The sequence below is a fragment of the Nansenia antarctica genome, assembly GCF_963989245.1.
Source record: "Nansenia antarctica genome assembly, chromosome: 9".
NCBI lineage: Eukaryota > Metazoa > Chordata > Actinopteri > Argentiniformes > Microstomatidae > Nansenia > Nansenia antarctica.
Genome location: NC_137679.1, coordinates 21,538,503 through 21,565,617, shown reverse-complemented (window position 1 = coordinate 21,565,617; position 27,115 = coordinate 21,538,503). Strand labels below are relative to the sequence as shown.

Genomic DNA, 27,115 nt, shown 5'->3' with positions numbered 1-27,115 from the left:
TAGTCACAGTTCTCTATATCATTCTTTGCATGGCTAACCCGAAGCCCATGGATGGCAAGGTTATGTCAGGGTTTAAGAGCAGCAAGGTTATGTCAGGGTTTAAGAGCATTCTTGTTCCAGCAGTAGGAAGATCAGTCCAGAGAGATACTCATCTCTCACAGCATCATACTTTGATTCAGATTGTATGCTTGGGTGAACTGACTGTTACCTTGTTACTGCATAGAAATAACTAATTTATCTGATATTGATGCAATAGCCCTATTTGACTTTAGCTGTGACCTCTGCTCCATTTTAGCTTATGTGTATTGTGAAATATATAATGTAAATCATGTCAAATATCAAAGCAAATGTGAATGTGTTTCAAAGTAAAGAATATGAACAGTATAACAGAGTTGTGTATGCCATTTCTATACTTGTCGTCTAGTTGTATTTAGAGGATTTGGTATTTAGTACGGTACAGGAAGCCACAGTGCACGATACATCCAAAACCTTTTATTTGTTCACATTGTCACTCTTTTTTTTTAGGTAGCATGAGGTAGTTACCTTTTCCATTTGTATCCCCACAATGTTCAGATGTACAACTGTGTATTATTCACTTCTCGTATATTTTTTACATTGCAACAAATCCCACTGCTCTAAATGAACATCGACCACGCTAATAATATTTTTTTAACAATTTGACGTGAATTACAATGAATGATTCTATATGGCCTCTTATACAGAAAACAAATAACTACACACCTGGACTACCAGTATTCACTATGAGTATTGTGGTTGTCTATGAAGGGTTGGACTGTATTTTTAGTCTCTGATTCCATTCCAATCACTCTGGTCAGCAGTCTGGCACAGCTGATAACTTGTCCCCTGGCTCTCTCTTCTCCTCAGCCTCTCTCTTGTCCTCTAGTCCTTTCTTATAATCTCCATCTTCCCCTCCTCCTTTGACTCATCAAATGAGCCCTTACTTGCTCCAGAAATAATATCTACCTCACTACTAGACGGTCTGGGATTCTCCATGTTTTCACCCCATCTCTTTACCCTCTGCTGACTGTTATCCAAGCTCATTGACCGGTTAGACAGGAACATGTTATCCTCACCCACAAGCAGGTGGTCTTTTTCATTGCTGTCCTCCGGGCCTTTACCCTTCTCTGCCTTTGTCTGGTCCTCCTCAATCTCTATTGTAGGAAGAGTCATTTCAGTTTTTTTTATCCTCCTCCACCATTGTCTGGTCCTCAATCTCTATTGAAGGAAGAGTCATTTCATGTTTTTTATCCTCTTCCATCTTTGTCTGGTCCTCCTCAATCTCTATTGTAGGAGGAGTCAGTTCAGGTTTTTTATCCTCCACCATTGTCTGGTCCTCAATCTCTATTGTAGGAAGAGTCATTTCAGGTTTTTTATCCTCTTCCACCATTGTCTGGTCCTCAATCTCTATTGTAGGAAGAGTCAGTTCAGGTTTTTTGCCCTCCTCCACCTTTATCTGGTCCTCCTCAATCTCTGTTGTAGGAGGAGTCAGTTCAGTCTCTGGAAGAATCGGCACAGTCAGAGCACTCTGCTGTTCAGGCTCTGCAGGGACAGTGGGCATGTCAGGATTCTGAACAGGACTCCTGATCACAGACACTTTGGGTGCATGTCCGAAGAAGCTTGGATGGACCTTATACTCAAAGCAGGCTGGCCACTGATTTGGAGACTTGACCACCTGGTCCATGAGAGAGCTGTAGTCTGTAGCCCAGAGGGCATCATTACCTGGCTCAGCGGGATTGAAGACGATGCTGCTTGAGGCCTTTCTCTTGGAGGATGGTGAGGTGCTCAGGCTTTTGGGAAGGTAGCATGTCAAAGCTTTAGGCTTCTCTAATGGGTAGGAGATGGCAGCTTCTAGTTTGGCCCTCTCAGTTGGTAGACCAACTTTCTGTAATACGATATCTAGTGGATCTCTACTGTGTGGTGTTTTCTCTTTAGGTATGTCGTTCACAGCCTCTCCATCACCTGCCACAGCGTCATACTTCTGGTCACATGGCGATATCAGGATGTCTACACCTGACAAGGGGCGTCTTCTTGGTCCTGGATCCACCTCTAAGTTATGACCATACTCCTTGACAGAGACGCCAGAGGATTTCCGTGGGCTCCCCCGTCGCTCAGCGCCTTGCTGGGCTAACCGATCTAACTCCCTCTGTTCTTCCATGTCCAACTGGAAACGGTAGAGGCTGTAGCCATCAGCGCTGTTGATGCTGCTTTGACGATGCAAGCCGCTGGGGTCGTATATAGAGGATCCCCCTGAACGAGTGCGGGTCAGCTCAGCGTGGTCCACTCCAGCCAGTTTCTCCAGGGCCTTCACCATGCGCCCGTTAATCTCCTCTAGCTGTGCCAACCGTAGGTCCACTGTCTGAATGGAAGCCTTCATAGTATTCTCCCTCTCATTCACCTCCTCTAGACGCATAGACATGTTCTCAACCCTGCAGGAAACACAAGCAAGATTCAGAAGTGGCTGGAGGTTAACATTTATGTCACACTTGAACATATAATGCAACATTTTACATTATACTGTCAGTTGCTGTACATTTATTTTGTAAAATTCATGCTACATACATAATATAATATCATGTTTAATTTGATTATTCTCAGTATAATTTCTAGTGCCAATTGTGATTGGCCATGGAATTTACCTTTCAGATGTAACCTTGATGCGCTCATTACTCGAGGACTGCAGCTCATCCTCCTTATTGCGGAAATACTCCTCCACACACTGTTCCTCAAACTCATACAGATTCTTCAACTCCTCTGGGTTCAGTCTCAGCTCTGTGGGAAGAACCATCATCATAACTACTGTACCATCATGTACTTACAATTTTAAAAGATTTATATATATATATATATATGTATATTTAAAAACAATTAGACGTGTCAGTTGAAATATTATGTTTTATGAAGACACACTACATTATAACTTAGGTTAAAATAGCTCACTGCTCTCAAGCAAAGTGCTGTCAATCGTCATACTTGTCACTTATGAGAGACGATAGTGCTTAAACTGCATGGGTCTGTAATTGGGCCTAAATGTTGCTTTAATTTTATTGTTAATTATTTACTTTGTCTCCTTGTCATGTGTAGTATGTTATTCTGAACTACGGTATGATCTGAGTATCTCCACACAAAACTGCAAGGTGTTAGCTATCAAATGGCATCCTGCTTTTTCATCTGATCATCATACATTTCAAGCCTGCAAACTGCGACACTTTAAATGAATGTGCATTAACACTATGTGCAATATGACAACCCTAGGGTACATAAGGTTCAGAGAATAGGAAATGTTAGAATAGGTATAGCATAGCATAGAGTACAGCACAGTGTTTTATTTGTATAGTATAGTATAGTGGATAGTGTACATAGCCTTTATTTATGTAAACCAGCTCCTTTCCCTTTTTTTTTTCTTTTTTTTTCCTAGCACCAGGGGAGCCCCCCCTCCCAAATTTCGTTGTTTGGTACCTGTACTATATCAATGACAATAAAGACCATTCATTCATTCATTCATTAATTCATACAGTGGGGGAAATAAGTATTGAACACATCAACATTTTGTCCAGTAAATGTATTTCCAATGAGCCTATTCAAGTGACATTTGCACCAGACTTTGGTATTAACTCAAACAATCCAGACAAAAAATGTAAACATTAAAGTCCATATGTAAATAAAGTTATGTGGAATAAAGTGGAATGAAACAGGAAAAAAGTATTGAACACACTAACTGAAATTAATTCAATACTTAGTGGAGAAGCCTTTGTTTGTAATGACAGCTTTAAGGCGCTTTCTGTATGAAGTAACATATCGCTGAACTTTTTGGCTGTCACACAACACACCATGTTTGGAGGAGAAATGGCACTGCACATCACCCGAATAACACTATACCAACAGTGAGGTTTGGAGGTGGAAGTATCATGGTATGGGGCTGTTTCTCCTCTTCTGGTACTGGCAGACTTCATATCATTGAAGGAAAAATGAATGGAGCCATGTAAAGAGATTCTTGAGATGAACCTGCTGCCATCCACCAGGATGCTAAGGATGAGACGTGGGTGGACCTTCCAGCAGGTCAACGATCCAAAGCATACAGCAAGGGAAACTCGGAATTGGTTTCAGAGAAAGAAAATCAACTTGTTGGAATGGCCCAGTCAATCACCTGACTTAAACCCAATTGAACATTTGTGGAAGCATCTGAAGATCCAGATTCACAAGAGGGCCCCCCGCAATCTTCAAGATTTAAAGACAATGGCTGTGTTCGGAATGGTATACTAGCATACTGCATACTAGCATACTCAATGAGTATATACTGCATACTGCCTACTAAATTCATAATTAAGTAGGTTAAGTATCCGAAAACCAGCCGACCATTATGCATACTGCATACCTCCTCCCAGAATGCCTCCCAGAATGCATTTAGCCGGGAACGGCGAATTTAAACCTCCATTTTAAACCTCCATTAGCTAAAATATGTAATTTTGGCTTTACAAGTGTTAACATGTCATTTTATGAAGTTTTAATATGTTTTCAGGCGAGAAAGTAACCACATATATTCCCAAAATGTGTCCAGTTTACCAAAATAACCCGTTTATATTTTTTTTGCGTCTTCTGTTCGCTAGCTGCGTTCGTAAATTCGCCCTGGAAATATGATCAGCACTCATGGAATGCCTCTTGTCCAATCAAATTACCTGGTCCCTTTATGACGTTGCACCCAGTGTGCGCTCCGGCGCTCTCAGAGCGATTTTACGAACGCACCCTACGTTTACCTTCACACACTCGACAGAAATATCGTAACATAATTACAACACGTTGTAAAATGATTTGGGGGGCCAACATCTTAAGTATAATCTCAAGTAACTAGCTTACTATATTGTTGTCTTAACAGTTGGTAAAATAACATGATTAAAATAAATATATATGAGCAATAACATATCGTGGGCTGCAGCAAGCACAATAACAACCCAACCTGTCCGTCTGAAGCGACAATACTGGGATCATTCGTGATTGGGCTACAATCAGTCAAATACTAGGTGAACATGTGTGTAAGACACAAATAAACTTGGATTTCATGCATTTCAAGTGGCATATTTGTAATCATGACGACGTAGCCTTGTCTAAGAGAATGCATTTCACCATGTTAATTCCCAGTATAGTGAAAATACCACCGCTCATCCGTGATCAGACGGGTTATGGTTAGGGTTAGGGTTGCTGCAGCTGAAGAGTATCAAATAGAGTGCAAAAAAGCAGCATCTGCACACTCAAATCTGTGCAAAACACTATGTTTATTGCAAGCTTTCGGTCCCCAGGCTATCGGACAATGTAAACAACAGCTGTATGACAAGTTTGTATGACGCAGTTTGACGAGGCTGAAAGCGCACAGGGTTGCCAGATGGGATTGACAATTTACAGCCTAAACTTTCTATAACCTCAAAATCCAGTAGCCCATTCGGCGGTAACCTGCCCCATTTGGCAACCCTGGACGAAATGCATTTTGGGGAATCAGTACTCCAGAAGTGTACAGTCGTATCACACTTAAATAATTTCGAAAATATAGTATATACGTATACTAAATTTATCGCATACTCAAATCTCGCATACTGTACACTGTGAACGCTCTCGCATACTCAAATCTACGTCATATCTAGTATGAGTAGTATGCTAGTATGCTATTCCGAACACAGCCTTAGTGTGTTCAATACTTTTTTCCTGTTTCATTCCACTTTATTACACATAACCTTCTTTACATATGGACTTTAATGTTTAGGTCTGAGTTTTTGTCTGGATTGTTTGAGTTAATACCAAAGTCTGGTGCACATTTCACTTGAATAGGCTCATTGGAAATACATTTACTGGACAAAATGTTGATGTGTTCAATACTTATTGACTGTATTTCTAATGTTATAAGCAATTTAGTTTGGGTCTAGTTTTTAGGCAGAACGTTGTCAAATAGGACATGGAGTTTAAGTTTTTTTTTTTATGAAGTAGAGACTCACTGAGTCCTCTGTCCTTCTCATCCAGTTCCCCCTCCTGCCTCCGCTTAGCACAGCGACAGCGGCGGCACAGCCTGCAGAACAGGATGTAGAGGTGGCTGAGGATGATCATAGGAGGAGGAAGGATGGGCCGGTCATGGAAGGTCATAATCAGCTGATATCTCTGGAACTTCCACACCTGGTTGGAGATGGATTTGATCTCACAGAAGGTGTTACTGTAGAAAAGCAAAGGTCAAGTAACTGTTTAAGCAAGGTAAAATAACCACTCATACTGTATGTAGTGCCCAGCAGTTATAGTAGCCTACACTCACTTGAAGACGGCAATAAGTAAGTTGACCAGTAGGATGTTTGCCACAAGTAAGTAGCAGGCCATAATGGCAGGGGTGAGCCAGGCACCAGGGATACACGGAGGTAGTTTCTTCCCATCCTCATCGTACAAATTATCACCACAAGGAGCTGTGTGAAAAAGGAAAAAATTGTTTGTGTAATAGTAAAATCTCTCCTCTACATTGCCACTAAAAATATAAACTGCATCTGAGGAATACTCACGGTTGATCTCCATGGCATAGACTTCAAACAATTCCAGAAATGCCCAGTAATAGAGAAATAATAAGAAAAGCAGAATGAAAAGTCATGAACACAGACACTACATCATACTTCTGTCATGGTCAAGACAAGGTGCACTTGAAGTCAATACTGTGCTTTACTAAGAGCCACATTTTGGTAATTATTATTTTTTCTTTACAATTGAATATTACTGCCTTCACCTTGACAAAAGAAACAAAGTGCATGCTAATTAAACTAGAGGGCGGATGATCATTCATGAAGTGAGGACAGAATGATACCAACTCCACTCCTCTTGAGTCATAGGCAGTGATAATGAGAGGATTCATGTTATCAAGTACTTGCACCTTTGCAAATGTGCCTGCAGAGGGAGCAAATGACTTGATGAACACACGTCTATTAAAAGTATATCCATATAGACACAGTGAACGGCAACAAGATACAGGGAAACAAGTAGAATACACAAAAGACAAAGAGTAAGGGGACAAGAGTACAGAACTATATCTGGTTAAATATGGGACTGATCATCCGCCCTGGAATCAGGAAACAGAATCTTACTATGAATTCTACTCTTACGGTCTATCGAGTCCGCAAACACCTCTCCATAGATCATCCAGTAGGGCATGTAGAAGATGTTTCGGGCCAGGCGCCAGGTGGGCTCCTCGTCAGGGTGCAGGATAGCCTGGCGGGCCACCCCGAAGCTCATCAGCACCACCAGCATGATCACCACAAAGTACAGCATGTCAATCATCTGGAAAATAGCAGTACAACAGGGAGATCAACTGTCAAACTTTAGGCTTGTCTTCATGTCCCTCTCTCCTTTGATTAGCTTCAGGCCTCAACACAATCAGATAGATTGTTCCCTGTGGTTATGAGTAGTAGTAATTTACCATCACCAATGACTGCACTGTACTGTATACCTTAATGCAATACTTAAAGGATCAATGAGTTGTTGAAATAGTCACTATTAATCCACTATTTGTCCACAAATGTTGAGCTGTATTTCATAGTTCCGCAATCATTCCCATTATTTTTTGTGTTAGAGGTGGCTTAAGTTCACATAAGTTAGCAGTGGCTATTTAAACAACTCTGAACCATAGAATGCATTTTCTCCAGTGGTGTGCCGTCAGGGCCAGCAAGGCCTTCTCTGCTGGCCTAAACATCATCAGAATATACATTTTATTTAATATATTTTTTCCACAAATATGTATTAATGATTCCCCATAGTCTATTCTCTTCATTTCATAGCTTTCCTCTTGGTTGCGCTGCTTCCAGTCTCCAATTGAGATTTGGAGGGCTGGCCTTTATGTTAGAGCTTTTATCCAATCAAAATGTGTTGCTAGGGGGCTCCCAAATCTGCCCGCCTTCACAACAGACGGTGCCGCGAATTCGACCTGTAACTTAACGTTGGAACGAGAAAACCTGTGGCGTTCCTAGTAAACCTACGTAGATGCGAGCAAAATCAACAACGGCGCCTGCTGGAAGGCTCAATCTGATGTCAGCACCCAGCACGTCTTTTGATTGGATACGCACTATTGAGATGCGTAGCAAGGTAATTTGCGTATCTTTATACCGTCTGCAATCAGCTACAATGGCGGAAGGGGGAGAAGAGGCAGATGTGGTGGCAGATCTTAAAACAACGCCATTTTCTAGAAGAACTTTCCAGGAAAAGATAGACATTATCAGAGAACGGCCAACCCCGACTCTTGCGAGCCTTTCTCAGCGGGGAAAAGGGTTTGTCCTGCACTTTCAGATCGCTAACTACGAGCGGTACCCCTGGCTCACAGGCTCCGAAAGGCACTGCAAATTGTACTGCTGGCAATGCCTGCTATTTGCAACAGATCGATCGGGTGTTTGGAGCCACACTGGTTTTGCAAACTTGAGTTGTCTAACCAAGGGAGCAACGAGACACCAAAGCACGGCTGGGCACTTACAAGCAACGGTGCTTTTGAACACCTTTGGGGACACTCGAGTGGATTTACAGCTCAACAGACTGTACAACAGAGTAATTGAAGTATTCCTGAGGAAAGAAAGGAGGATGGATTTTGTTTTCAAATGAAGTTGTTTTGGTGAGTACAAAGCATTTTATTTTTTATTTTATTTGTATATATTTTTGTCATTTTATTTCGTTATTTCATTTTATTTTCGTTTCAATATTAACGAATTAATATATAGGTAATTAAAATTCATTTTATTTTCGTTTCAATATTAACGAATTAATATATAGGTAATTAAAATGACAAATATAGGCTTATAAAATAAATGTTTGATGCGTCTGTTGCAGGTTGCAAGAGATGTGGAGATTACGTGGGTGGCGCACGTGAATCAGCTGTGCAGTAAAAGTACTCAAGGAGACTTGTTGAATTGTTTTGTCACGTTTCTTGACGATAAAAGTGCCTTTTATTTAAAAGTTTTGACAGTATCCAAGCGAAGCGATCTTAAAGATCACACTCTTCATTGTAAATGCGGATTTATTGATTAAAAATGCTTCGGAAATATTAATATAACTCTGTTGTACTTGTCTGATTATGTTAAGGTGATGCAACGCCCGGTTATACTGTGTTTCTGTCTAGTTTCTAGAGCCATGGCGTCATAATGATGGTATTAAGAGGTAGAATAATTCAGGTAGGACTGTGTCGGACATCACTGAAGGCCTAGGTGTGAAATGCACCGCCCGCCACTGATTTTCTCCTGGCCCATAGACTACTTCAAGGTAAGGAACCATCTGACTATAAGTTGTAAAATAGTGAACTATACCCTTTAAAAGTTTCTGGTGACACTGTACGATGAATAAACATGCCAGAATCATAGTGAAAAGGTAGATGTTATTACCATTTTTCCAATCATCATAACATAGGGTCCCAGGTACTTGTTGACACCGAAGATGTCCAACACGCGTATGTACCAGAAGATAATGTCGATGCAGTATATGACTCGGCCCCAGCCCATGTAAGGCTCCTGCTGCAGACGCAAAAGTAGACCGAACAGAAAAGTGGAAATGGCCGCCAGGTCTGTGATGTTCCAATACTCCTCCAGCCACACGTTGATCTTCTGTTTCAGCTTCCCTGGCTCTGACATCAGGATCTGGGGATTAGCAGATTAGCAGTGTTCATACATCTAGATGTCTTACCATACTAGATATGATACAAACTGAAATGTCTTATTTAATAGTTTGTAAACATCTGACATGGATGATTCATTACACGTTTATCTGGATAATGGCAATTGTGAAGATAATTTGACTGTTTTGGAAATAAAAATGAAATAAATGTTTTGGCTTCACCTGTCTGATTTTTTCACAGCCAAGTGTCAGGATGTATGAGATGACTATGAATTCCTGCAGAGTCGGACAACGCTCCATTTTCACCAATATGATGTAATTGTATAACATCAGGTAGCCAAGGTATGAAATCTACCACAGGAAAATAAGTCATATAATATTATTCAGTATGCTCATATATTGGATATATGCTCAGTATATTGAACCACTGGATCAAGGCCTACAGGATACAACATCTTCATTAACTATCTTCATCCATTGTTGTGTTTTTCTTTTAGTAATATGCAAACTATCTTTTGAATCAACAATCAGTCCTTACAGTATTAAACCAGAACTTGGTGTAAGGGGCATCATAAAACTCATAGATCTTCCTTCCGATGGGTATCGTGCGGACCTTGGTGCCCTCCTCCTCATCCCCCTTCTTAGACGCTGAATCAGCATTGGCATCCTGAAACAGCATCATGGATTCTATGTTATGAGCTCATCCGCACTAAAAGTACACAGATCTGCCAAATACGTGGAATCATACACAACCAAGGACAGAGTACTGATGAACATCTAACCCTGGTATGTTGGTCAACCTGTACCTTGCCTGACTTGGTATCGTCATCCTTATTGTCTTTTCCCTCCTCATTGTCTGCTAAAGACATGTCATCTCCAATACGGAAATCCAACAGCAGAATAAAGGGTGGAAAGAACAGGCTGAGAATAACCTGGAAAGACAAGGATGCATTCAGTGTGAGTCCTAAAACAGGTTTGTTGTGTATTTTCTTCCTGATGAAAATACTGCACAAACGTAGTTCTGGGGACTTTCTCGGGTACAATAGAGCCCTATGCGCTACCTTCAGACAAGGGTTTTTGCCCATCCTCAGACAGCCCATCCACATATCAGTCAGCAGCATCTGGCAGCAGGTGTGGGCAATGAAGTCTCGGTGCTTGGCAGCCACAGCCAGCTTCAGACAGGTAGAGTTACTCCAGTTCTTCAGCTCGTAGGTCAGGAGCTTCATGGCCACCTGCTCATCGTGCTTATAGGATTGGTCAAGAAGTTCATAGGCTAGCTTGCCAAACTCCCTATGATAGATAGAGAAATACCCTTGTCACACTGTATTTCATTTAATATGTTTCAATCTTACTAAGTGATGCATAAACCAAATATGAAACGATCAGGTCATTTGTAATCATCAGTGGCAACGCACTTGAGTGTGAACAATTCAACATGAAGTAAAACTCACATTGAGTTGTTTTCCAGGTCCTGGGAGATGTCATCCACCAGCTCGCTCTCCGAGGACTCTTGAGCCATGGCCTTGTAGAGCTTACAGGCCACTAGGGCCTTGGCCATGGCCTCCTCTCCTTTCTGCCACAGGAAGAGCGCCATCTTCTGGCGCTTCATCAGCACTGCCCACACCATCAGCTCATGGAAGGGGAATGTGAATCGACAGAGCTCAGGATCGTCCACATCTATCTCGACTTCCTCTTCTTTCTTCTTCTTTGGCTTTCTCTTACCCTTTCCACGTGGCTCATCGTCCTAGTGGAATATACGGTTGTCAGGGTGACAGTTGTCAGGTTGGGATTCCTGTTCATCTGTGATGTGTGAACTGGATATGATATCCATAAGGAGAGACTCTGTGAATGTATTGAGCTGTGTTCTTACCTCCATCCCCAGCAGTTTCAGGGCTTTTGGCTGAAAAGGATAAGAAGATGGGTAAAGATTCGCTCAGACATTATTGATATCAACAGCAGCCTATCTGAAACTGATGGGCTCTGTGGTTGATAGGAAACATTCTGACATCGGTGCGACTAACCCTTTTCAACCCATACAGGTTAGTGTAGAGAGAGCGGAAGCCCTTCCTGGTGTAATTACAGCGGTAAGCCCCGCCCATGAGGAACTCCAGCACTAGTCCAATATCAATCAGGGTGATCTGATAATCTGGGGGAAGGTTTCCCTGAAATTACAAAAGTTAATAGGCTACACTGAGTGAGATTACATCACAACATTGTGGAATTGTCTAGAGAACACAATTTGATTGAATTGAAATATTCACATCTGTTCCACAGAGCCTGAGAGGAACATCTACTCTACTAATATCTACCAAAAATGTGACACATTACCTTTTTAACATCCCTCACCACGCCATGCAGTGTGTTAACAGGGCCCAGCCTCTGTGCGGTACAAAAAAATGAAAAAAGTCCATAATACACAACTCATCCGCTGACTGTAAAGGGTTAATCTGTACATTTCTCTGTGGAGGCATGCACAGTGGGATTCACTCACTCTCTGTCTCTGCACATTAGACGGGTCACTTCTCAGCTCACCGTGTTGTATAATTCCTCCAGACGGGGAATGGTGAGGAAGTGATGGATGTTCACCCCGTTCTCAATGAGCAGTTTGACAAAGTCCACCCTATCCAGTACCAAGGCGTCCATCATGGCCTGCTCCAGGGAATTAACCTAAGAGAGGCATGCGCGACATTCATGAGTGTCTACATACAGATCCTCTGACTGACTAATGGCAAAAGTACCTTTAAGAGGTCTATATTAGGAGAGTTTAGGACTGTCCAAATTATATTATCATATATCATTTGTTGTGTAAACCTCCAGTCATAGTTTCTTACCCAGCGAGTTAACTCTATCTTCCTGGGATCTGTTTCCACTGGAGGCTCAGGTTTTGCCTTCCCTCCCTTGCCCTTCCCCTTCTTTCCCCTGGCCTTGGTGCGTGTGGTAGTAGGGCTCTTAGGCCTCTCTTGGACAGCAGTGTCGGTAGTCAGTGCACTAGAAGGCTGTAGGAGGGAGTAGGTGTTGTGGAAATACAATAGTGTATAACAGCATATTTACTGGTTAGAGGTCAATGATGACTACAGAGACAGTTTTCCACACTGTTTACTGAATTGGCCACAGGCTTTATCTAATGCTCATTGCACAAAGTCATGGTGATTTTTGTGTGCGTGTTCCCTAGCTGTGTACCTACCATAGAAGGATTAATCTCCTATTTAATATTCATCAAGATCAGGAAAACTGGCGCTCACAGTTCAGAGGTGCATTTTTGGTAATGGGAATGGAGAGGGAGAGGTTTTTACCAACCCATTATGCACTATTAAGAATGGCACAGCAGTATTAGAATAGTATTATGACAATTATACTTATGTGATATTAAATCATCTCATGAATTAATGCCCTGCAGGATTGTCCTAGATTTCTGCAGATAAACCTTTGTTAGGAACTTAGGATCAAAAGGTCACTATTATCTCTAAAGAATAAATAACATTTCAAAAACGTTTCTGTTATTGTACTTAGTCCAGAAAGAAAATGTATAAATATGGGAAATGATAAATATGGGAAATATGGGGTTTTCTTCTGCATTTTACAATGCTTGAGGTTATGATTCAGAGCAAATGTGTATTGTAACTGTCCAAGACAATACAGTGGTGGACTGGTGGAAGGCACTCACGGGTAAATGGTGTCCGTAAACGAAGATCTGATTGCGAGCGATATCCACCCTGTTCCAGGCCAGAGCCAGACTCAGCTGGTCTGGGGCTGAGGCATTGGTGCCTGACAACACACACAGTATAGACACACAAAGTGAAGCTCTTTGCATGAGTTTGCCTTTTTTTGTCGTTGCGTAAATGTGCAACTTTGGTAAAGTATAATCAGATTTGATGTTTTACAATAAAGTAATGCAGAGAGAGAATACCTTTCAGTAAAGCAGTAAGAATGGCCATTTCAATATCTTGCTGTGCCTCGACACCCATTCGAAAAACTGTTATCTATGTTTTAGAAAAGAGAAGGATGAAGCAGAAACAAACTAAACCACATTCTTTGCTTGTCATATGGTTCTCTTTCTGCTCTCAGTTTTAAGTTCCGTTCATAAAGTAGCATCCAAGTGTTTGATTGAGTAAGAAAGTTAATACATAAATGAATAAAATAACAAATGAATGAATGAATAATGTATTAATTATTGAATTAATGAATGAATAATATCTACTTAATGTCTTCTTTTGATTTACTGTCTCTTTTCCATGTATATGTGTGTGAATAGGCAAACAAACAAATAAATAAAGAAATGAATGAATTCCCCTCTCTTCGTCACTGGTGCTTGTCTGATTAGTGGCTCATGCTGCTGTAGGTATGTAGCTGTTTGGAGACTCAGTGCTCTCATTATACATCTGAGTAGTCTCTCTGATTCACACATAGCATGGCTGGCTAATTTGCTTGTCTGATGGAATGATAGCTCTAGCTTTGTTGCAGCTGGACTATATCAAATGGTATTAGCGTGAAGAGACCCTGTCACATGTGCAACCATGGTAAATGGGATTATGTTGGCATGAATATGTGGCCATGTGCCAGAGATGTCTGCACTGGTCTTGGGATGCGTTGATAATGAGAGGCTGCATGTGTCAGTGCTGGGCCACTAGATTGGAACCTCGTGGTTATGATGTTCTCTTTGGTGGGAAAACAACTTGGCTTGTGTATTCATAAAGCAAGTAATTTTGTTAAGATACAAATGCAGCAGTGTTGTTAGGGCACAGGAAAGTGCATAGACACTTTCAATCAGAGCCTGTATTTGTCTGGCCCAGCTGTTGACATGGAATGCATATTAAGGCTGCAGGATTATAAAGGGCTAGACTGTGACACAGAGACACCTGCAGGATAGTAATGGATAGGCTTAAGGGCAGACATTGGAACCGGCAATGGATTGCCCCTTTTAACCAAATAGTAGGCCTTCTGCTACGCCGTTCGAATCCAGCATCAGTGAAAACCAACTAAAGGACAGAAAAGCCCAGCAGTGCAGTCGTTATATAGGCATTTTAAATAGGTCGTCATACCAGATCTTTGCTTATCTGAGTGCAATGTGTAGGGGGCATTAAGCTTGTCTAATACGCTATGGTTACAGACTCTCTAGTGAAAGAGTATCACTCCTGGGACTGAAAAAAGCCCAGAGAGAATTAGCATGGGGAGAGGAGGATCCTCTGTGAGGATTAGGGAGATGGATCTCCACGTCCATCTGTGTGGACCAGGCTACTATGGGTGAATGGAGTTAGGAGGCCGTGGTGGAACAGGTGGCTATGTTCACTGATCTCTCCAGCCCAGATGTATGGAGTCTGGAGATTATCTACAGTGGGGTATTACACACTACTAATCACATCACTTATAGCTGGGAGCTCAGGAGATCAGGTTGTTCAGCAAACGCTTTGAGTGACACTTTGGGCAAATGGGGCAATCTGCTAACTGTGAAGACACTTACAAGACCATATTTTCACTCAAGAGCATTTATATACACTGATTACATGGAATTAAACAGCTATATGCTGTAGAACCTGTCCACTGGTCATTCTCCAGGCAGTGGGATCTGTGATCCTCACATTATGATGGGCTACACTCTGGTATAAGGTTAAGCTGCACATGCCCAGGATTACATTATGATGAGACACACATGACCACATGAGCAACCTGTTAGTTTAGCAGACACAGTGATGGGGAAGTTGTAGGGAACATGTTTATTCACAAAACCAATGGATGAAGTCAACAGATATGAGAACAAATGAATGACGATGGAGAACAACTTTCTTTTTTGGTTGTTGAACAGGCAAGGTTTATTGATGAACTCATTCACAGAATGCAATCACTTTTCTTGTTACAAAGACCTCGAGATTAGTCATTCCTCTACTCACCAGTTCTCGTTTCTTCATGCACTCCATGACCATGAGCAGGATTTGATGAGATTGGCTCTTGGTGTAATTGAATGTCTTTTGAATGGTGACTAGGAGCTGGTCCTTCACACTGTCATTGATCATGCTGGGGGAAAAAAGGAAAATGTGGAAATCAGTTAAAATCAAGTAAGCCATTCCAATGTATGCAACAGTCCCATACGTGTAGGTAGTAGTGGAGGACAAGCTGAATAGGGCTATTCTCACCCTTCGTCTTCAGAGTATTTGTGGGCGAAGGACATGATGTCCGAGGCTCGGCCACTACCATCACACACCACCACAGGGACAGGAGGCACCTCTTTCAAGCTCTCCAGTGCGATAGAGATGACATTAGGTCCCCCCTCCACGATCAGACACACTAGTGGGACCCCTTGGCCCAACCCTGAAACACATAGTGAAGCATTGTAGCTCTCATTCAGCCAAGTACAGCCAAATATCTAGACGATTGTTTATTTGAAATGTAACATGTTTCAATCTTATAGCTATCAATGTGCCATCTCTTTGAGGTGTGGACAGACCATTGGTGCGAGGGAATGAAGTTAGTGGTGACAGCTGAGCATCCCTTTGCTGTCCCTGCCTTAACACGAGCTCCAGGCATAGGATGACAAAGGGAAACCCACAGGTCACAGAGACACTCTCCATCCGTACGTCCACAGGGAAAGAATCAGGACTGTGGATTGGCTCACGCCATACAGTATACAGTAGAGTGATTCAGGACATCATTCGGACAGAAATGCCCTTTGCTGATCTGTGTCCTGAATGCCTGACTTACGGGAATTGATCTTCTGCAGGGAGATATGCTTCTCCAGCTGCCTGCGTAGTTTAACCTCTGCTCCATACTTCCCACAGGTGCCATTGTCAGCTAGGATGAAGTGGGAGTGACTGTTGTTGAGTACAGACAGCTTGCTCAGAGGGTTGGACATGGTCTGGTAAGGTCTGGTTACCTGGACAGAGCAGAAACACAAAATCCCACACTGAGAAAATAATACCCCAAAAAATTACTTAAGCCCTACTGCCAATTTTGTGTTGTTGGTCTTCATAGAAACTAAGGAATATTTAGTATCATACTTACATCCTTCCCAATGAGGTCCTCTTTATTCTCTATGATCCCCCAGGGAGCGAACCCTATGGCACACACCTTCCCTCTGGACTTAGAAGAGTGGTCTTTCAAGGCATCCCCAACATGACGGATCACCCCTGGGATATGAGGAGCCAGAGACAGCCGGGTAAATAATAACATATTTTTCTGCTGGATGGATTTGTGCAGATTGTGCACTGCAGTGCTGTCTCACATGTACGGTGCTTATACTACACGATTATTCACACTTCAACAACCTTGAGGTTAAATCATCCTAGTGAGAGCACTCAACTGTTTATCATGGAAGTAGATTAATACATGACCTCTGGCATTCTGTAATCCATTAGTTTCCCTTTGGATGTGGCTTAATTGATATCATGTGGGCTTATGAGTAATCTAATGCAATATGACGTTGGGATTTGTGTGCATGACAGTCTTCTTCCCCAATGTTAGAATCATCATCATTCAGGCCTGTAAGAGTGTATACCCACCAGTGCTGACCCCACCAGTGAAGATCCAGGCGCCAGTGGTCACAGCAGCTTTGATCAGGCCTTTCCCAAAGACCTGCTTGAGTTTGGGCTGCAAGTCAAAGTTCTGCAGGCCTCCATGAACAGAGATGAGCAGAGTAGGGAGCTCCAGCTGCCAGTCTTTTACCATCAGGTGTAACAGGCTGTCTGGCTTGGTGTCATTGGACACTCTGATGTACTGGGAGAGAGAAGAGGAAACATGTTCTGTGTCTGTGAACTTCCAGGACCTATAGGCTTCTATCCATATAATGTACTTGATGACATACAGATAGGGACAGATTGTACGAATACTGGACAAGGGCATACCATGGCCTTGTTGATGAGGCCTCCTCCTTGGAACTCAATGGTGCCATAGGCGTCGGTTGCGGAGGTTCTAGTGTGTTTGGCCACAGACCATCTCTCCGGTGGGCCATCAATCTGGACCAGTGTGTGGTTCTCCTCTGTGCTTGTGAGGGCACCAGGAGGGATGGCCAAGTGCTGCGCTATTACCTGACCACAGGCGCATCTACAAGGGGACACATCACAAGGCATTGTGGACATGATATAACCTAGTCAATAAGCAACAATAGTTCAAATGGTCATAGGCTTATTAATACTACTAGGTAAACAACGAGAATTGAGGTGCTCAAATAATGGGAATGGGAATGAGAATAATGATGGCTGCGCAGTTGTATGGGCCCCAGAGCTTCTGTGCTCTTCATAACTGGTTATGCAGAAAATCCTGAACACGACACAATTCACTGGCTACAACATGGAGTGACATGGATTGAGAGTGGGCTGTTCTGTTTTGTTTGTCTCTGTATAAATGCTGTCTTCTGTCCTCATTTCCCAGATGGGCCTAGCAGTTTCTTTTATGTGTGTGTGCCCATCATGGCCTGTCACTCTGGGAAATACGTGCCTCTGTGCACACAGGGCTTCTCTGTCTGGCAGCACTCCACCTCACTGTCTGTGCTACAGGGCAGGCTTTATAAGTAGCGGACAACCTCAAGTGGAGGCTGGCAGAGGCCATCGTCCGATTTTTACCTCCACTGGCAGCTGCATATTCTATGCACTCTATGTTCAAAGCTACCTGCTTTTGCTCACGACCCCCTGTATCTGTAAAAGGCCATATGATGTCACTGTGTGCCAAGCATTACAGCATATCAAGCATATCAAGTGCTTGCATGTTTGTCTTGATTTCATAGTGTAATGACAGCAACATGTTCTACTAGGAAGACATACATACATACATACTGTACATACATACATGCATACTGTACATACATACATACATACAAACATACATACGGTACATACATACATACATACATTCAAATGATATGAAGTTATTTTGTGCCTCAAGATAACATTTAGCTTACCTGGTTGGGTCTCTGCTTGGAAATATATGTATACATTCTCTTTTCTGAAAGGTCTTCTCTATCCAAGCTTTTTGTGTCTGAAAAAAAAGAAAAAAAAGAAACCTCAATCAGTCTGATTATACCGTGGAATTCACTCCACAAAATGAGAGGGCCTGGAAATCAATCACATCATAATTTGCGATGAAAAATGTATCATACAATGGCCACAGGCGGACTGAAACAGTTGGAACAGCAGGCAGATCTCCCACTCAAATGTGCTTAATACCTATTACTGCAAGAATTTAGCTTTTAGTAACTCAAGTTTTACTGTGCTGAACGCTCCAAATCCTCTTACTGATCATAATCCTGACCAAAACAGTGAGGGTTAGGTACAGTACATGAAGGGGGGGAAAAAACGTACAACATGGAGCAGACAATGTTCTTGTGGAAACAGTGCCTCGTTTCTGTCTAATAGATGTTCAACCTGGATTATGAACGGATTAAAGTCATGGGTGCAGTCATTTCCAGAGAGCCTATGTGTATTGATCTTGAAACTTTGAACGTTTGTGCAGAATATAGGACAGTTGAGGCAAGAGAGGTCAAATAACAAAAGGAGGGGTTAGGTCCATAAGATGGACCTTTGGTTTCATCTAGAGCATGTCTTGTTTTGCCTGGGGTTATTAGTGCATATCAAATTGAACAACAGATCGGCTGTGAGTTGTCATTGTTTGTCTTTTCGATTCTGATAAAGAGCCAACGGAATTCACCAAACAAAAGTAGCATTCCCATTCGATATATCAAATCCTGCTGAGAAAACTGTCTGATCTGGTTCCAGTGCTGAGCAAAAATAACCTAGGTTCAAAGCGATATCTGTCTGGGCTTTTGTTGTTGGTGGTGCCCTAATTAAAGTTTCTGTAGCAAGTCTCTATGGCGTTCAGGAAGAGAAAGCTGGAAATGTCATGAACAAAAAGCCTTGCCCAAATTGCACAACTTCAGCTATTGTAGTCAGATTACAACACTGTTTAGTCCTCCATTCAGTATAAAAAATGAATTAGTTAACGTCTATTTAAGTAAACAAAATAAAGTTGTCAAAATATATATAAGTTGAGCTACCGCTTCCTCCATTTTGAGTGCTCTGTACAGTGTAAAAACCATGAGGAAGACATACATAGACATTTCCATGCATGAGTGACATAGTCCAAAGTAAGTCCTAGTAATGTTTTTGATTTCCATTTCTTTATGGCGAGTTAAAATCAATAAATTAATTGATTATATTGATATACTATATATATATATATATATATATATATATATATATACTGTATATACATTCAGGTTGTCTATGCATTTCGTGGTTAACTCCTCAAACTTTAAGAGCTTGATTTGACCTTTTGACACAAAACTGAGCACATTCTAAAACTAGTTCTAATGTCAGTGTTACCATGGATTTGCTATTCACTCTAAATGAGACCAACTGGCATCACAGCACAATCTGCTTTGATCTCACAGTTGGTACGATGGTACTGTAGCACCATTTACAACAAGACCTATGTAGTATAATTTCGAACCACCTCAATCCCACATCGCTTTCAAATACTGTTACTATGACCACTAATCATATGGTCCATCCATATTCATATGCAGGTAATTGACGTTCATCTGTGGAAGCCTCTGTGGAAGACCTATGGTTCTCCATCCAGCCAGAGTCCTACCTCGAGTACTGATGGTGAGTGAGCCTGGTGGGGACAGAGGGAGGTCTATGCTGTGAAGCCTTCCATCTGAGATCCTGCTCGAGTCCCCTCTGGTGCTGCCCAAGCAGGGTGCTCTCTCCCAGCTGTGCACTCCCAGTCTGCTGCCCACTGACTGAATCCCACAGGACATGAAACTTCATCACTTTATGAGGGGCAGTTCATATGATGAGCATGTGAGCAGGCTCTTTGTTCGGCAGAGTCTCATGACTCCAGTTCAAGGTAATCCTTTTGGGAGTCCCATGACCCCACTCTCCTTGCCCACAGGGTATTTTCATCCCTCGCTAGAACAAGGCACAATAAATCTACTTTGATAGCCACCCCTTAATCTCCAATTTGTTGAGCCCCCTTTCTTTGCGCTCACTTCCCAATGAGGATGATCTTAGGTTGTGTGGGAAGACTGTGATGGGGGAAGAAGAGTGCCCTGGTTGAGACACGTAGTCCAGTTCAGTGCGAGAGGCTGAAAGAGCATGAGGAACTCCCCAACTTTTAATTTGAAAATGACCCCCCTCCTACTACATTGATTTCAACCCTATTTGCATAATTGAGAGAATTGGGCACAGGCATTCTTTTGAAAGGGCCCTTATTAAGACATGACTGGACTCCAGTTGGGGGCAAGGTCATTCAATGCTAATTGCAGTTAATCTCTATTTCCACAAACCATGTTTTGGTTGAAGAAAGTAGATTTTACTTTAGGCAGTGTGGACAAAGCAGAACTACTTTTGTAATGTTTCTCTCTTTCAGAAAATATTCTTCAAATAATTAGTTTTGTCAATGCCTTTTTGATGTCCATCTCCACATTTAAAAGTGGGGGATCTTTTACAGTAAAAAAGCAACAGGTGATTTATACAGTAGGTAACTGCTGCTTATTAAGTAGACTCTTCTAAGCCCACAGTTAGCGTGACCATGATGATTTCGTGGTGAATCAAATCTGACACTTCAGGCTCCACTGCCTCATTCTGAAAACAGAAAGTCTGGAGTGGAAATTCTTTCCGTGGCCATTTTGTGATTCACATTCTACCATGTCTGGGATGTACATAGGACAGTTCATCAGGTAAAAATAAATAAAAAGATAATTTAGGACTGTGCACATTAGTATCCCATTTCAAATAACTTTGTTGTGCATACTCATGAAATCATTTTCGAAATCTAAAATGGTCAAGTAGTTATACACACTTACAAGTACAGTACACACTCATAATTAGGAGAGGGGGTACACCCATCATTTTAATTGAAGTTTGTATTTATTCACACTCTTTGTGTTTGTGTTAGTCAGGAGTTATTGTAAACCACTGAAAACATTTTGTACTCAAAATGGCTTTGAAAAGCATTCCTTTTATGGTTGAATCAAACAGTTTCAGCCTCACTGTAGATAGGGTGAGAACGTTGGGGATAGTTGGGGGGAGACAGAGAGGGATAGGACCCCCTTCCCCCGCTCTGAGCCAGCCCTGAAGCACTGTGGTAAAAACGCACGTGGACTGCTGTTAATTATAGCAGAAGAAAACAAAGAGCACTTCCAGAGAGGTTCGGCCAGTATGACGCACTTATTTCAGCTTACTTAAACTCATTATCTGCAGCAATTAAAACCAAAATCCAGTCAGCAACCAGCAGCCTCGTTAGAGCGGCCTCTGAGCGCTTACAAAAACCTTCAAGGAGTAGAATCAGATACTGCAGGATCAAATTGTGTCACACTGGACAAATTAACAGAACTTATAGCTAACCTGGCAACAATAAACAGCATTCACTATTTATGAATGCAGATTTTTCAGAGGAATGACCAACACAAAAGAAAAATTGCACAAGATTAGAATTAGAATTGTAAGATCAGCATTAGGATTGTCAAGGTTTGAAAGAAGATTATGAACAGATTATCCTTTCTTGGCATCCATTTTACATCGCTATACTTGAAATGACATTGTGAAAGAACACCAACGCCAATCTCTGTGATATAAAAAGATCCCTGACATGGATATAGACACTTCTACTTCTGCAGTACCAGCAGTGTTACTGTGTTATTAATATTAATATTCTCACTTAATGTCTCTGTGAAGATGTAATGTAATGCCAATGTAAATTTCAAATGAACCACCATCCATTTCAAATGGAATCACATGGCCTTTGCCTGCTGACCCACAGCGTCGGGTAAGCTATCACAGTACACTTTGTTCCAGTACTGCAGTGACCACTTCTGGGTTTCTCAACCCTGTGTAGCCATGATAATATACCAGGAAAATTATACTCTTTTTTTTCTCATCGTCAATGATAAATTTGAACTTGTTTTTGCCATAACAAACATCAATTCCTTAAGCTGTCGAAGTCAAAGAGGTTTGTCTTTTTATGGGAGAATAATATACAATCTATATAACAGTGTATAAATGTATCAGATTGTGTCAAACTTGTGAAATGATGTATTACCAATGTAATAAATATGTTATAGATGCTAAAAGTTGTATTAAAGGAAGCTAGCTAGACAACAAAAGCCTGATCAAGCTTAAATTCAAGTGAAATGGATCAGAACGGATTTGGGGAACTTGTGTGGAATGTGATGTCACTAGAGGTGAAGATAAAAGGTAGTACTAATTGCTTAGCTGTGTGGATAAATGGAATTCCCAGAGTTAGATCCTAACGTCTTGTGACAGGGGGAAACCCAGAGATGTATTTAACGTTGAATATACCATGTATTTAACAAAGAATATACCATTTCAGACACAGATCAGATTGTATATAGCCAAAAATGAGGGCTGTCATTTTTCAATATTGCTGAAATGTTGCAGTTTAAAACAGATACTCAGACAAAAGTGATGTACTGTAGTAGACATTGAGTCTAGTGAGTTGGCCTTAATTTCCTCAACCTTTTGAAAATAGCTGCCTTTACTCGGCCTGTTTGTAAAGGGGCTCATTGTCCTCCTGGGTTTGAAAATCCAGTTAGCCATCACATGAGCACAACATGTCAGTGATTAGCCCGGAGATTTGAGGGAGTCATAAGATGTGTTTAACGGTATGTGTTTGTGAGAGTCTGGGGCACTGTTTTCCTTGAGGACATGGTTTTGCTTGGATTGCTATCTCCACACAGCATAACATTTAAACAAAAAAAGGAAGAAAAACTTGAATAAATGAATACAGTATATGGAAAGAATGCTTGCAAAGCATCACTCCATTTTACTTTTGGTGTAGAAAATAATGTTATATGCACATCACATTGCATAGATGCTATGCATAGAGCTTTGCATGAGAGGGATAATGCTCTTGTGGCCATTCCATAGGCATCGTACCCCTGTGCTCACAAATCAAACCAGACCTAAATAGGAGGGTTTCAACTGGTTTGATATGGTGTTAAAGCCCAACCTTCCCAGTCATAGGACTATTGAAAGGTATACACTACAGTATACAATAGATTACAGCATATACTGTACAATAGATACAATACAGTAGGCCAGGCTTGTGTCTGCGCTCTACTGTTCAGAGGTTCCAGATTAACACAGCAGCCAGGGCATTATACAGAACACAATGAGACCACAGTAGCTTAATCCTAGAACATGTCATGACCCACTGTCAATAATAAAGTCTTCACAATTAATACAAACATTACATCTTGGATTAAAGGTTAGAGATGTCAACATGAATTGTCTTTGTTTGTATTTGAACAGCTTTGCTGAGTATTTTCTCCTCTGGCACCTTAATTTATTCAATAGGGCCAATGAATTTATATCAAGCAACACATTTAAAGTCATCAAAAGCTAAAATAAGCAAGATGAGTGTGTGCACTATTACATTTCGAGGACACCCTTCATATCTCTGACTGTATTTTGCAACAGAAACCTACAAAGGGACACAGAATATGAACAAAATACTACACTGCATGGATTTAATGTATATAATCTGTGATATGTGCAATTAAGAAACAAGCATAGGATCATGTCTTTCCAGTGTAACTGAATGCATACAACAACACTATGGCCTCTGGCCTGAGCTAGATTACTTTTCCTGCTATGACTGGCCGATTGATGATTCACTTACTTAGCCAAATGTATTGATTGTAAGTTGCTTTGGAATAAGGCGTCTGCTTTATGCCAAAAATGTAAATGTAAATGTCTTACATTTTGAAATGTTAAACCTTTTGTTGAAGTCCAATGGGTCCTTGTTCACTAAAGACTACTATTATGCAGTGTTTGTGACTACTACTATTTAAGATATTGAATTACAAAAAACAGTTTTACCACTGTCCTCTATTTACAAAAAATATATATTATAATAAATAAATAAATAAAAACAATTATATTGTTTCATTTCTGGAGAACTAGTAAATACACACATGGTTTTAAGCAAAAATAAACAAATGGGATTTCTTTCAGATACTGTTAAATTTTTGGGAGAGATGATCCACTCTGGAGTTGTACTGTATACAGCTTTGCAGACCTACTCTTCCTTCCTTGCTTTCACAGACATCTTTCTGAGTGTGTTAATCACATGAGAGCCGACATTAGGAAGAATGAAAGTCCTTAATCTGGCACAGCTGCTGGTGCCCACACTGGGCCATTATGAGGGATTAAACAGCAGTACAGGGGAGAGTGGCTCTTGCAGGACTGCTTCGCTGGAGACAGAGCTTGCCTTCACTGGACTGTAAGTGCAGGGACACATGATCATGAGGTCCAAGTGAACAGTGAACATGTGCTACTCTCACACATGTCTGTGCTCTCACAAACATATGTAACTCTGGGTTAGATCATGCCTTCACTCATATGCAGGGTTTCCCAAATGTTGGGTAGGGAGCCACTATCGGGCCACTATCGGGCCACTATCGGGCTTCAGTCAGATCCTCTTGGGACTAAAGCTTGGGTGTATTGTTTGGTAAGACGTGAAAGCCTTTAAGTAAATCACAAGGCAACAGTATGCCAGTGGGAACCACTGCTCTAAATGGAAAGTTTCATTTCCATTGACTAATACTTGATGACTGTCTGTGTCAAATACATGTAATATACATGTAATATACATGTAATATATATTTATATTATTTTTTTATTTCTAATTTTTACATATTTATGCTATATATGCTACAGAACATGTATTCGGTAATACGTTATCTAATCATCTACTGTATAAAAATGTAAATGTGAACTGTGATAACAATGTTTTGTCTATCTTTGTGACATTCAAAATAAATGATATTGTTGCCAATGTCATTCAAGTTCAAGTCAAAATCGATCACCATGAAAAGCATTTCACAAACGGACTTACACTTGTTCAAGAGAGGTGCTGTGGCACCACAGAGTCACCTGTTGCATGTGAAGCTCAATTAGTATAGCTCCCTGTCTGAATAATGACTGTTGCCAGCCAGGCTGCCCTTACCTTCTGGGACCCGGATACGGTGCGCTTGATGGAGGACTGTTGGAAAGAGGACCTGGCCCCCACACCCTTGCCCTCCATGTGTCACTCTCTGGTCTACACGTCACAGAGGCATGGTGTGTCAAGAGGGCAAGAGATCCTCAGTCTGCAGGTCAGGAGTCAGCAGTCACAGCTCAACGCAGAACCAAGGCAGAACCAACACAGATCCAGTACCGAACCAACACAGATCCACCTCAGGACAGAGTGCTCAGGTCACTCGAAGAACAGTATTGAGTTCCAGTCAGAGTGGGGATCATGTCGCTCCTCAACCCTCTCTGTTGCTCACTAGCAACTGACTAGATAGAGGGACACCAGCGACGGATATAATAAATCACTCAATGACACGCTGGACACATAGACCCCTGGCCTCTGCCTGGCATCCCTTAATCAGGCTTAATGCTGCCAGCTCTTGGGAGCTTCAGAGTTTAATGGATAGAGATTTAATAAATGGTTATTGAAGGTAAATCTATTTCGGCACACCATGGCCCCAAAAAAGGCTTAGAGAGGCCATGCAGAGGCTGGAGTCTACTGAGAGCCTGAGACATGGCTGTGTGTGCTGTCCTGTCCTGGCCAGGACGGATGCCTCAGATGGATGTCACAGACAGACAAAGAGAGACAGAGACAGAGCAGCGCAGCAGAGCAGATGTTTGGCAGGCTGAGACTGTACATGCAGAGAAACAGATAGACAGATGTAGGACTAGAGGTGGTAAGCCAGAGAGGAACATTATGGTATTTTGGGAATATTTTTTCTTCATACCAGGTGCAAAGATTGCACCTGTTTTCCCCCAAAAGGGAAAAAACATAAGGGGTAGAACAAAAAAAAAATCTATTAAGTTTAAATCTAAGACAGTTTTATGTTTTTTATGTTTTTCATGTTTTCTGATTTACTTGGCTTAAGTGGCTTTTTGCAATGTGTGTTTGATGCACACAGCAGCATGACCCTGTATGTGGAAAGTTAACATTTGATTTAGAAAGCAGCATTCCTGTGGCATGACTTGCAGTACTAATGACAATTCTGACACATGCAACTGGACTGCCCATTTATGAGACTTGTGTGTCGAGTCCTTACAACCGGGATCCACTGTGGTGGAAATCAAATGCATTTCTGAAAGCACAGTGTGGAAAGCTGCAGTTGATCAAAGCCTGGCCGTAGTCAACTTTGGATAGCATAATAGATGTAACTATGGATAGGATAGGACCATATTCTTTCAAACACACATATTATGGTGAAACTGCACAAGAAAATGTATATCCATCTCTCGTAATTCAATATATAAACTTAAAAACAACTACAAAACATATTCTTAGGATAAAAAGAGCTGGAAAAATAAAACGGTGTTTCATATTTCTACTGGCCATCAGTTTTCTCAAGAGAAATATGTCTATACTTTGATAAGAGCAAGAACTAAAAGAGGTAGAAAATGTATTTGATTAATTGACTTTAGGGTTTGGAGTAGAAAAAAAAAGAATAGCATTCTTGAACTTTTAGGGATTTCTCAAT

General features: G+C 41.4%; 1 protein-coding gene across 1 annotated transcript; it reads right to left on the bottom strand.

The window, feature by feature from the left end:
• Window positions 1-1,192: 1,192 nt before the first annotated feature.
• Window positions 1,193-25,656, bottom strand: trpm1b (transient receptor potential cation channel, subfamily M, member 1b; the record flags this gene model as incomplete). Its single annotated transcript, XM_080539617.1, has 27 exons — window positions 1,193-2,447; window positions 2,658-2,790; window positions 6,000-6,211; window positions 6,308-6,452; window positions 6,546-6,566; window positions 7,119-7,311; window positions 9,393-9,644; window positions 9,844-9,972; window positions 10,160-10,288; window positions 10,428-10,553; window positions 10,683-10,911; window positions 11,073-11,365; window positions 11,492-11,521; window positions 11,643-11,783; window positions 11,950-12,000; window positions 12,154-12,288; window positions 12,453-12,617; window positions 13,286-13,386; window positions 13,529-13,601; window positions 15,507-15,630; window positions 15,750-15,924; window positions 16,315-16,486; window positions 16,615-16,739; window positions 17,112-17,325; window positions 17,454-17,652; window positions 18,506-18,582; window positions 25,579-25,656. 27 exons carry the CDS (start codon window positions 25,654-25,656, stop codon window positions 1,193-1,195), a joined length of 4,977 nt encoding a protein of 1,658 aa, XP_080395743.1.
• Between the last annotated feature and the right edge of the window lie 1,459 nt (window positions 25,657-27,115).